The 12,974-nt window shown below is 39.7% G+C and overlaps 1 protein-coding gene across 2 annotated transcripts in view; it reads right to left on the bottom strand.

Annotated features, from left to right (window-relative positions):
• Nucleotides 1-12,974, bottom strand: part of LIPA (lipase A, lysosomal acid type) — a 38,195-nt gene that overhangs the window by 20,735 nt on the left and 4,486 nt on the right. For both annotated transcript variants that reach the window (XM_033215941.1, XM_033215945.1), the window contains exon 3: nucleotides 11,472-11,589. In XM_033215941.1, the coding sequence (XP_033071832.1) occupies nucleotides 11,472-11,589 (118 nt within the window). The remainder of the gene's footprint in view (nucleotides 1-11,471; nucleotides 11,590-12,974) is intronic.

Consider the following 12,974-nt stretch of genomic DNA (forward strand, 5'->3'; position numbering starts at 1 on the left):
CCTGCCTGATTCTGATGCGCGGCCAGTCTGGGGAACAACTAGGAAAAGTCCAGTGCCTTGTCTGACCTGGGAACACACGGAATAGGAAGGACTTCATGGGATGCACATCTTTCCAGGCTGGGCCAGTTTCCTTTCATCCGAGAACAAAAAAGTCTCTTCTGAGGAGGGAGATACTGAGGACATAACTTACTGAGTTTCCAGAGACGGCGGTTCCAGTAGGCATCCTCAACAAAGAAAATAGTATCAAATCTTAGCGTGGGAAACCTTTAAAAATGTCTGCTAAACTGCTTGCCCCTTCCCTCTGGCACTGGGTGAATACAAAAGGGAATGGAATTGACTGGACGCTGGAAGCAGGCCCAGCCAACTGTCTGCCAACTTCTCTCACCTGCTCCCAGCAGGGAGAAGAAAGGAAGGTACAACGTGGTTCTTTCCCATCCCACCACCAAACAAGGATTTAAGGATTTACTGGCAAAGGATATTTCTCTCTGGGAAGGTAAAACCGATTGCCGCTCACATCTTCCAGTGAACTATTTCAGATTTCACTTCACCTTGCTGAGAATAGCTGATTGAAATGATAGCTAGCGCCGACTGCACGCTTATATGCTGTAGGTACTGTACTGAAAATCTTTTGAAGTTGGCACTACTGCTATTTAACAGAACAGGGAATTGTGGCAGAAAAGTCAAGTAACTTGCCCAAGGCTGAACAAGAGCTAGGAAGCGGGGGAGTTGCAGTCTAACAAGGTGTGTCTGACACCACAGGCCATGCTTTTCACTGCTTTGCTAGGGATAGAAGGTTAACAAGACAGAAGTCTCTAGAACACACTGAGGGCTTCTGGCTGAAGGCAGGAAGCTATTTTTGAGAGGATATGGACAAAGTGCTTGAAGAAAGTAATCTCTAGTAGATGGAGGGGATAGGGAATGAAAGGAGAGGCACCCACTCAGCCTCGCCTGCTCAGGCAGCTCCTCCAAGGCCCAACCTGCTCAATGCACTCAGGTACCCTGAAGCCCTGTTTGTCTGAGTGACAAACCAGCATGACAGATCAAGGACTCCCTTCCCCAGCCGTGCCCTACGGGTGGCTCTAGGAGGGCTGGGGATTAAGGGAAAAGACTAAAGGACCATTTCTCAGCCTGAAGATGGCAAGTGATTTCATCATGGCCCTATAGGACAAAACTGACAAAGAAGCAGCCCAGTGCCAGTCCACCATGACGCTGCCTTCCCAGTGTGGGTGGAAGCCAGGAGGGGATTACTCAGGCTCCGAAACTGAATGTGCTAAGTCCACAGTTCCACAGGAGGAAGATGACCGGGTGGGTGGGGAAGTTCCTCCTGCCTCCCAAGGCACTGGCCTTCTCTGCCAGGATGCTGAGTCCGAACAGGACTCTGTCACACTCCAAAACACATGTGAGAAACCAGCTGAGGTCCAGGGCAGAACCAAAACAGAGAACAAGGAGGAGGTCAGACACCAGGGCATTAGCATGAAGCAGACCTCAGTTCTTACTGGCTACAAAACTTCGTAGGATTTGCTCGACTCTCTGAAGTATAGGTGTTCTTTTCTAAAGTGAGAATGATGAAGTAGTTAATACATAGTAAAGCTGAATAAATAATGGCCCCTGATAGTAACAATAATAAATCTATACAGTTGGTCCTTAAACAATACAGGTTTGAACTGCACAGGTCCACTCATACATGAATTTTTTTTCAATAAACATTGAAAGATTTGTTGGAGATTTGCAACAATTTGAGAAAAACAGACCAACTCTAGTCTAGAAATAATAAAAAGTTACTAAAAAGTTAGGTATGTCATGAATATATAAAATATATTTAGATATTGGCCTATTTTTTATTTATTACCATAAATATACACAAAGTATAAAAAGTTAACATTTTCGAAACTTAGACACTCACTTACAGACCACACACGGTGCCATTGACAGTTAAGAGAAATGTAAATAAATGTAAAGATGTGGTATTAAATCATAACTGCATAAAATTAACTACAGTATATTGTGTACTACTATAATAATTTTGTAGCCGCCTCCTGTTGCTCTTGTGGTGAGCTCCTGTCGTAAATATCTGCTTAAATTTCCCGTGACACTAATCATCTCCACGTGAGCAGTTCGTCTCTCCAATAAATGTATATTGCAGTAAACAGTGATCTCTTGCAGTTCTCATATGTTTTCCATCATGTTTAGTGCAATATCACAAAACTTGAGTAACACCATGGGACCCATATGAAGAACTAATAGTGGTCTGGGAGTGCCCCCAAAAAGCAGAGAAAAGTCCAGACAAGAAAAAGTTGGATTGCTTGATATGTGTCATAGATTAAGGTCTGCAGCTTCAATTATCTTCATTTCAAGATAAATGACACATAAAGACAACTGTTAAAAAAAGGGAAAGAAAATTTGTGAAGCCATTTGTCATTGTAGCTATGACAGCAAGTGCCAAAACCTTGCACTTTTTCTGAAATACCTTTGATCTCATATTGAAAATGCAGCTTTCATGTGGGTGCAGAATTGCCCTAATATGATTCTAGACTCTTATATTCAAGATAAAGCAAGAATAGATTCTAGACTCTAAGATTCAGAAAAAGCAAAGTCATTGTATGACAACTTAAAGAAAAAAGAAGGCGAAGAATCTAAAGTTGGAGAATTTAATGCCAATAAAAGATGCTTTGATACTTTTACAAAGAGGTTTGTTTGGCTTTTAAAATGCCAAGACAGACCAGGCACGGTGGCTTATGTTTGTAATCCCAGCACTTTGGAAGGCCAAAGTGGGAGGATCTCTTGAGGCCAGGAGTTCGAAACCAGCCTGAAAAACACAATGAGATCCCATCTCTATCAAAAATTGTTTTAAAAATTACCCGAGTATGTTTGGCACGTGTTTGTAGTCCTAGTTACTCAGAAGGCTGAAGTAAGAAGACTGCTTGAGCCTAGGAGTTTGAGGTTCAGTGAGCTATAATGGTGCCACTGCACTCCAGCTGGGTGACAGAGCAAGATGTCATCTCTAAAAAGCCAAAAATTAATTAATTTTAAGAATTAAAAATTTTAAAAACTTTAAAAATATGCCAAGATAACAGAAGCAGCAGCTTCTGCCAGCCAAGAGGCCACATATAAGTTCCTGGAGGAAAATGTATCTGCCTGAACAGGTTTTTAATGCAGATGAAAGTGTTCCATTCTGGGGAAAAAACAAATCCCACAAAAGACATTTATTAGTAAGGAAGAGAAGCAAGCACCAGGATTTAAGGCAGGAAGGGATAGGCTAACTCTACTGTTCTGTGCAAATGCAGTAGGGTTGATGGTCAGGTCTGCCATTATCTATAAATCTGCTAATCCCTGAGCCTTGAAGGGAAAATATAGACATCAGCTGTCAGTCTTTTGGCTGTACAATAAGAAGGGCTGCACAATGAGAACTATTTTTCCAGATTGGTTCCATTGATGCTTTTTTCCTGAAGTCAGGAAGTACCTTGCCAGTAAGGGACTGCCTTTCAAAGTTCTTTTGATATTGGACAATGCCTCTGGCCACACAGAACCCCATGAATTCAATACCAAAGTCATCAAAGTGGTCAACTTGCCCCTAAACACATCTTTAATTCAGTCTCTAAATCAGGAGGTCATAAGGTCCTTTAAGGCTCATTACACACATACACTATGGAAAGGATGGACAATGTTATGGAAGAGAACCCCAACAGAGAGAACATCATGAAGGTCTGGAAGAATTATACCACTGAAGATGCCACTGCTGTTACAGAAAAAGCTGTTAAAGTTATCAAGCCTGAAACAATAAATTCCTGCTGGAGAAAATTGTGTCCAGATGTTGTACATGACTTCACAGAATCCATATCCATGACTTAGCCAATCAAGGAAATCAAGAAAAAGATTGTGGATATGGCAAAAAGGTGGAGGGTGGGAGCAGGTAAAGAGTTTCAAGATATGCATCTTAAATAAAGTCAAGAGCTAATATACACACCAGAGGAATTTACAGAAGATAACTTGATGGAGATGAGTGCTTCTAAAACAGCACCAGACTATGGGGAAGAAGACATGGGAGATGCAGTGCCAGAAAACAAACTGATATTAGACAGTTCAGTAGAAGGGTGGCAATTGCAATTATTCAAGACTTCTTTTACAACATTGACGCTTCCACGACACAGGCACTGAAACTAAAGCGAATGATGGAAGAGTTGCTCTTCTATAGAAACATTTCTAGGGAAATGAAAAAAGGTCAGAAATTACAATGTATTTTTATAAAGTTACCCTGAATGTGCCTACTTCTCCTGTCTGCCCTTCCACTTCCTCCCCTTCTTCCACCTCTGCTATATGACACCAAGACCAACTCTTCCTCTTCCTCCTCTTCCTCCTCTTCCTTAGGCTCTTCCAACATGAGAATGAAGACATTTATGATGATCCACTTCCACTTAATGAATAGTAAATACATTTTATTTTCCTTATGATTTCCTTATAACATTTTCTTTCTCTAGTTTACTTATTGTCAGAATATAGTATATAATACATATAACATACAAAATATATGTTAATCGGCTAGGTACATTATAGGTAAGCCCTCCGGTCAACAGTAGGTTATTAGTTAAATTTTGAGGAATGTAAAAGTTATATACAGTTTTCAATAGCTCTGGAGGCCAGCACCCCTAACCCCCATGTTGTTAAAGAGTCAACTGTAAATGTAATAAAATATTATTAGAACACAACCACTATGAAGAAGGATAAAGTGAAGTGGTATTCTTTGGCCCAGGTAATATAATCATAGTAACAGCAAGACTGTACTAAATGTTGAAAATGTGTCAGGCACCATGCTAAGCACTTAAGCGCTTTACATGTATTATCTCAAATAAGTCACCTAACAGCTCTCTGAGTTGGTGTAGTAGGCAGAAGCAGGACATCTAGCAGATACAGGACATCTAAGTCAGATACTTTCCATAGCGTGACTTTATCAAGGACATCATAGCTGTTCTCAGGCCTGAGAAGAGGACCAAGTGGGCAGGAACAGTCACCGGCTGTGTGACTCCCGCCTTCACTACCTATCAGCTGCTTTATCTTGGGCAAGTTAATTAACCCCGATAAACCTTGGTTTCCTCATCTGTAAAACAGGAGGTAATAGGAGTTCTTACACCCTAGAATTGTATGAGAGTTCACCTGATGATTCACACAGAGCACAGCGCTTGACCAGTCCACAGGACGCATTCAGAGAGTCACATGGCCTTTGCCACTGTGCAGTCCACTGCACTCACACTTCACTGTCACCCTGCTAGGGAGCAGGTGGCCTGCAAGAGTGAATACAACAGGAGCGCCCTGCATCACAGAGCAGGGAAGAAAACCGTTCCATGCCATTCCATGCTGTTTTCTCCACCACTAGCAATAGTCACTCTGATCACCAGGCAACATGAAAGCAGTGATGTGGTCTGTCTTGTTCACTGCAGAACTTTCCAGGACATTGTCATAATTAGAGTTTTCCATGCACCCAGGATGGTGCTGGGCCATTTACATCATTCTTCCTCCTTTGGGGCCTCTGAGGCTTAGAGAGAATAAATCATTTGACCCAGGACACACAATTAGTATATGATGGAGCTGGGAATCAAACCCAGGTCATGTGACAAACCCAGGTCATGTGCCCATCATCTCCATGCCAAATTGCCTTTCTATCTTCCCTGCCCCTCTCTGTCACCATGGCCTGTCCTCAGACAGCTTTGCAGCACAGCAACTTGAGTTCCAGAGTTTCACAGTTGACTGAATTTTGGGAAATTATCCAGCTCTCATCCAAAATGCTCCCTCAACAGAAGAAGCAGAGGGTCCACAGAAGAAAGCACTTTCAGGGGACACAGGGCTAGAGATAACACAGCGCGTGTCACCTGACCCCCAGACATAGTTCTATGACATTTCTTACTTTTCTTACTTCTGTCCATTGTAAACAAAGGCATCTTCCTCCTTTGCATACAATTTAGAATACATCCCTGTCATGGAGGGCTTAATCCTGAAGAAGTCAATATCAAAGACCACCATCAAATCCACATTGATATTTCAAAATTAAAAACAGAGGCTGGGCACCATGGTTCATGTCTGTTATCCCAGCCCTTTGGGAGACTGAGGGAGGATCATTTGAGGCTGCGGTAAGCTATGATCGTACCACTGCACTCTAGCCTGGGAGACAGGACGAGACTTTAAAAATATTTATTTATTCATTTAAATATTTTAAATAAATAAATGTCTTAAAAGAAACTGTATCACCTGCACTTATTATAATATATTTCACAGGCCTTATCAAATCTTCACAACAGTCTACGAAGTAGCCAGTATTATTCTTCCTGTTTAATAATTGAATAAGTCAAAACTTCGAGAGGTAAAGAAAATTGCCAAGTCACACAGCTAGTTAAATAGTAGAGCCAGAACTTACACCCATGACTGGTGGCTCTTCATATGCTCACCTTAATCACGAGGCAATACAGCTTCAAGTTTTACCCACCACAGGAAGCTTTCAAGTTGTGTTCGTGGACTCCTAGGAGCCCAGGAGTAGGAAATCCTTAATGCAATGTGGCCTTGAGCAGGGGACACTATTAAATCGCAGTGTCACAGGAGGGTTGCAGGAGCATACTTGGGTAGACTGCAGCCTGGAGTTAAAGCAATTTACCATTTAAAGAGAATCAGAAAAGTCTTCACCCCCACAGAGTCTGGTGGGGATGACAGAGGTCACACACATCATCATCTACATAATAATATATTGTTTATTGTCTTAATTGTAATGAAGAAAAACACAGAGAACTATGAGAATCTGTAGCCAGGTGCCTGATCTGTTGTGAGAGGCTGAGGAAATCCTCCCTGAAGATGTGAAAATTAGGTTGAAGACAGAGGACAGGTCAGAGCGGTAACCAGAAGGAAGAGGAGGGAAGGGGACAGGGCAGAGCACTGTATTCCTTTCCACTCGGCTCTCTGCTCTGATCCCACCCTGGGCCTATGAGACAAACTGTACGGCTGACCTCACTTATGCTGCTCCATTAGGCAAAGGTTCTGAATGCAATCCCCTACCCAACGCACCATCAGAGTGCTACATGAACCTGAGCTCAGCTCAAGTCACCAAGCTCAGGCATTGATTAATGAACCCACATCTGTTTGGCACCATCAGGGGTGAGGAATTACATCCCCGATCACCAAGGCCTATGTATAGCCTGTTAGAGCACTGCAGTGATTCAAAAAATAGTTTCTTTAGAAGTGAAGGATTTTTCTATAAAGAAAGAAAAATCTAGAAATCAACCAGAATTCTAAAATAAACAATCAAAGCAAAATACAAGCTGATAGTCTCCTTCTAAAGACTTAACTCACAAGCCATGCTGTGAATTTTCAGGTATGACTCTTGATAGCTCAATGGGCAACCCCTGGGGAATCTTTGCTGAGGCCACAGTTGAAAAGCCTGTTTTTGGACGCTGAAGGCAGTCATTCCAGGCTTTCACAGTCTACAGCACCACTTCACCCACTTGGCAATCTGATGCATACCTTTCAGATACAAATGTGCCACTCTTGGTGTTTTGATGATTGGCCAATTTCCTAGTCAGGCAAGAAGTAAATCTGCCTTGTTGTTGTATGTATTTAATGCAAGACCAGTATGTATTTCCTTAATAAAATATATATTGTGCCTATCACGGGATCAATTGGTTAATATTTATTATGTAAGGCCACATTCTCCAGTTCAAAGATCACTGAATCTGTAGTTAGACAGGCCAGCCCATGACCCTCCGACCTGCGGCAAATTCCTTTCCCTATTTGAACCTGGCTGTCTTATCCAACAAAATGAGGGTGTTAGTCTAGAACACAGGTTGCCAAAACCAAGAATTCTACCTAGGAACCCACCAGTGAAGTGTGTTAAAAAACCAAAAATCCCTAGCCCAGGCAGGAATCTGAGATCCCTCTAGTGCTAACTCCCTATGACTTTCTGAAATAAGGCTGAGCAGATGAAAACAGAGCCACTTCCCTGTGAAGGATTAATTTCTGAATTTCAGTTCCCTTCAGGAGCAAAGGGTTACTCAACACTTTCTAAGAAGGTTGCTTAACGATGGGAAACAACATGCACATACTGCACAAGTAGCCAAGGGCTACTACTATACAGAATGGAGGTGAAAAGTACAAATACCAGCTAGGACGGAATATTTACGGAACAGTGTATATCTTCATTTCTGAGACTTCTGAAGCTTGCTGAATAGCAATTTCACATAATTATAGCTGAGTTTTAAGAAACTTAATCCTGCAAAACCATGTAGGATGAATGAGAACAGGAAGGCTGGCAGAGAAAAAAGCAGTTAGGTAAAGCTTTTAAGCAAACATGGGCAGAGAAGCCATGTGGCCAAGCCCTGTGTTCATAAAAAAAACCCAATCTCCAAGTGAGGCTACACAGTAAGTCAAAGAGGCCCACGGCAACAGGACTGAAAGATGCTCACCATTCAGCTGTAGACTCAGGTTCCACAAGGAATGTGGTACCAAAAAATGAATAAGGTTTTAATATATTTTGTAATTACTTGGAAATAGTATGAATGTGTAGCAGTATTTTTGTGTGTATTAAAAGCATTAATCTCTTAAACTATATAAGCAAACTGAATTTTCATAATCCTGTTTGGAAATTCTTTCTTTTTGTTAACATACGAGGAGCCTTGAAAAGGGAAATGGCTCAAGACTCTCTCAGCTGCTGCGCTTATTTCAGGCACCCAGTTAAGTGGTAACAAGAGCCTAATGTAGGATGGTGGTCAGGGAAACAGAAGAAAAATATGAACTGAAGCAATTTAATGTGGGTGGCCTAGAGAGGACCCGTGGTCAAGAATGATTCTGCAGATTCCAGGCTAGGTCATTAGGAGGATGCTGGTGCTATTAATAATAGAGGAGGAAGTCAGGAGGGGAAGTGGGATGCATGAGAAGAGGACGCGTTTCACTTTGGGTGTGAAAGGCCTTCTCCATTCTTTTTATCTATTTGTCTTTAAACAGCCGAAAGAACACCAGTGGCAACAACCTCGCTCTTGAATACGAGTGGAGGACAGTAAAGAGCCTCTGTCCATGCTCTGTTTTAGACTGTGGAAATGCAAACCATCAGAAAAGTACCCATGCAGTTCTTAGGAAAATCACAATTCCTTTAGAGAACTGAGTTGTTCACCATAGACTTCTTTGAAAACTCCCCATTGAGGTTAGCTCACGGCAGGTATGACATTCATATCAGTGATCCCCTACAGGGAGGGCCTCTTCAGAATACAGAAAGAACATGAGGATCAAATGCTATGAACAGATTTCGCTTAGAGTAAGTACTTTCGGTCTATATTCCCCATTCTAAAGACCTAGACTCTCCACTCTCCCAATCCCCAACCCTCCTGCCAAAAATAAAATAAAGTATATATAATATATCCCACAGAGGTTCAAAAAAATGAAAAACAAAAGCATACAAGAAGTCAGGGGCAGACCCAGGTCTAGCACCAAGGTCCCGTAAGTCTCCTTTCTATTACCTGGGAGCATATCAAGACTCATGCTCACTTTCTTCATATTCCAGGGCACTGCACCTTCCCCTGCAACAGTGTGATACACACAGGTAGAGCATGTGACTCTGAGTGTTTTAACCACTGTATGGAGAAAGAAGTCTGAAGGTGGATATAGGAGGAGAGCTCTCAGCATGTTTTATTGAAATTCTTACCATCATTTAACAGTGATTCACATTACTAATTAATCAACTATAATTTTAAGAAAGATAATACAAAACATTTTTCTTTATACAGTGTCTGAAATCAGTATACAGAGGTTATTCTTTGGGGGAAAAAAGGAAGGAAACCAAGATTATACGCTTGCTCTAGCATAAAATATATGTTTTGAGTGTTTTGAGCACAGGAAAAACTAAAAGCTCTCACTATAAATTATCACTCATTTTATAACATATTTATAAAAAGGAAGCTTAATGGTATATATCTGTAAACCATAAAAATCTCAAGAGTTAGAAATCAAATTTCAAAAATAATAGCTGTCATAGCCACCTAAACATTATTAAAATCTTATTATAGCTAGAACACATGGAAGAAAAAAGCTAAATTAGGATAAATTAAGAAAAAACAAAGCAAATAATAATACAATGCTCACATTAACACAGAGGGTTTTTAAGTTTGCTTTGAATAACAATTTGGGCAGGAATTGAGGCAAAGATGGCTCTGCTGCCCGTATAACATTTAAGTTGAAGAATAGTTATCCAACTACCTTAATCTAAACCTTACTTTCCCCAAGAAAAGTCTCCAGAAACAAAAAAATGTTATAGAATAAGCTACATCTTACTTAAACCCGGGAGGCGGAGGTTGCAGTGAGCCAAGATTGCACCACTGCATTCCAGCCTGGGCAAAAAGAGCGAAAATCCGTCTCAAAAAAATAAATAAATAAATAAGCTACATTTGGAGAGTTAATTGAATAAAGATTAGATCCTTCTTCTGATACCTGCTTAATAATTTCAATCAGTCTGTCTAGAAATTCCTTTATCCATACTGCAAACTGCAGTTTTGCTTGAGTTATAAAATGAGAGACAAAAGATATACATATACATGTACATATATACTTTTTAAGCCAAAGCTACAAGAACTTTCATATATTCATAGTGATAGTTATTATCAGGACACGTGCACATGAAAATCAGCATGGCAATATATATCAAAATCACAAATGCATATATCCTGTGATCCAAAAATTCTATTTCTGGACATGTCTCATATACATAAACTTGCATACACAAAGGCTTATTTAGAGCAGCAATATTTATTAACAGAAGACTGAAAATAGCACAAATACTCATTAATAGGACACTTGGTAAATAAATCATGATACAGCCATATAATGAAATACCATGCACCTCTGGAAGATGTGCTTTATGTACTGTATGGAAAGATCTCCAAGTGCTAAGTAAAAAATTCAAAGAAGAAAATAGTGCCATCTTTTGCATTAAAATGGAGGCAAGGGAAAAATAAGAATCTGTGTTTGTACTTCTTTCTAAGGAGATTTTTGGAAATAAAAAGATTTTAAAATGAAGTTATTTTAGAAAGATATACAAAAAAGCAGCAAGTAGGGAGTGAGCGAGAATGGAGGCATTTTACTGTATGTCCTCTAATTCTCTGATTTTTAGATTATATGAATTTTAAAAAATTAAATAAATTTTAGATAGCAAAAGTCATCTACTTAATGCTCAAAACATTTCATTAAACGGGATACTTCCTTAAAAAAACAAAGCCACAGAGATTTCAGCATTATCTTCAAATGATTCTGACCTTTGAACAAAAAATTGGATGACTCTTGTCCTTACTTCTTTAAAAGAAAATTATTTGTCTATGCCTTGCAAAACTGCAACACAGCTAGTGCTTTGGTCTAAAAATAGTCCCATTTCAATGTTTTTAAGTTAAATCTGAACTTGGTTACTAACACAAAACCCAGCCAAATTCTGGTTTTTACTTTTAAGAGCGTTCCCATACCTTTGTCAGAATGGTTCTTCCTCCCATGAGGAATTCGGTTAAGGCACAGAATATATCCATCTTCTGTCTCAACTAGGTATTCCTCACTAGGGAATCCCCAGTAAGAGATAATTTCACTCTGTAGAGAAAAAGGACAATGGAAATTGGGTGGACAGAATCTGAAACAGTCTCCCACATTCACAAGCAAAGGAGCAGATAAACTATGTTCTCCAGGCTTTAAGAAAGCATTTGTCATTGAAATTTTAGCCTGCTAAATCTAGTAGCCCATCACAACAGTAAATCCTCCCTTGCTTCACGCTTGTGTTCTACCTACAGATGTTTGGTTAAACTTCAGTTTCATCATTCTAGCATGTTTATACCAAATGTGTCTAACTTTACCCCAGCTTGGGCCTCTTTGTTTCCATCCTGCCTACCAGGCACAAATAAATGCTATTTCTTTCTTTTCTAAATATGCCAGCTAAAACTGTCAATGTATAAAACACTTTCTTTGTTTTGAGAGATCCCCTGCTGGACAATAAAGCATAAAAAATATTAACCTGTTTTTGTCAATGGACTAAAAAGATTACATAGAATGTCAAGGTGGGATGGAAGAAAAGTTGAACAAAATAGGGAATTATGGTCACATTCACTTCTCTATAGGAAAAGATTCATGGAACAATTGTTAATCAGGAGCTCAGTGGGATATGGATAATTCAAGTATCCAGAGGATTTAATGTAAATAAGCGCACATACCCTCTCTTCCGGAAGTACTTGAAATAATTTAATTTTATCATTCTTATTTTAAAAATTCTTTTAAAAGTTGGAAAAGTTGGGAGGCAAAAGAAAAGCTTCGAGCTAAGAAGTAAAACTTAACTGTAAGACCCTGCTATCAGGTCATACTCTCCTGGCTCACTGTGAATTTCTCTCGAGTCCCTAAGCTTGCCAGATTCTTCAGCTGGGTCACTGCAACGTCTATTTTAAAGTTGTTGTTTTCTTTAATAATTTGTACTTTTCTGATATTTTGTGCCTAAATGAGGTATTTCCAGATTTTGTTGTTTACTTAAGATTAATAATTTTCAGATGTTTTAATTAGTCGAGTGGTTATTTTTGCATATTTGTTCTAACAAAATTTTGCTCAGATACTTTGACTTCTGTATAGAAATATGTTCCCCGGACATTCTTAATCACAATCTTTGTTCCATGTATTCTAAAACCAGCACTCAATAGCGGTTAAGTTTAAATACTTTTTTATAGTTTAAACAAACTTATTGAGACTTAAAAATGAAATGAATTAATAAATATCATAATTTAGCTTATTAAGAAGTATATATAACATTAAACTGAGGTTTGTTAACTACATATTACCTGGTAAGAAAAGGCTAGCAAACTGAATCTAAGATTCAGAGAAATTGGGCCAATCGTGATGGCTCACGCCTGTAATCCCAGCACTTTGGGAGGCCGAAGCAGGCAGATTACCTGAGCTTAGGAGTTCAAGACCACCCTGGGCAACATGGTGAAACCCCG

This window comes from Trachypithecus francoisi, unplaced genomic scaffold (assembly GCF_009764315.1).
Source record: "Trachypithecus francoisi isolate TF-2019V2 unplaced genomic scaffold, Tfra_2.0 Contig00586, whole genome shotgun sequence".
Lineage (NCBI taxonomy): Eukaryota > Metazoa > Chordata > Mammalia > Primates > Cercopithecidae > Trachypithecus > Trachypithecus francoisi.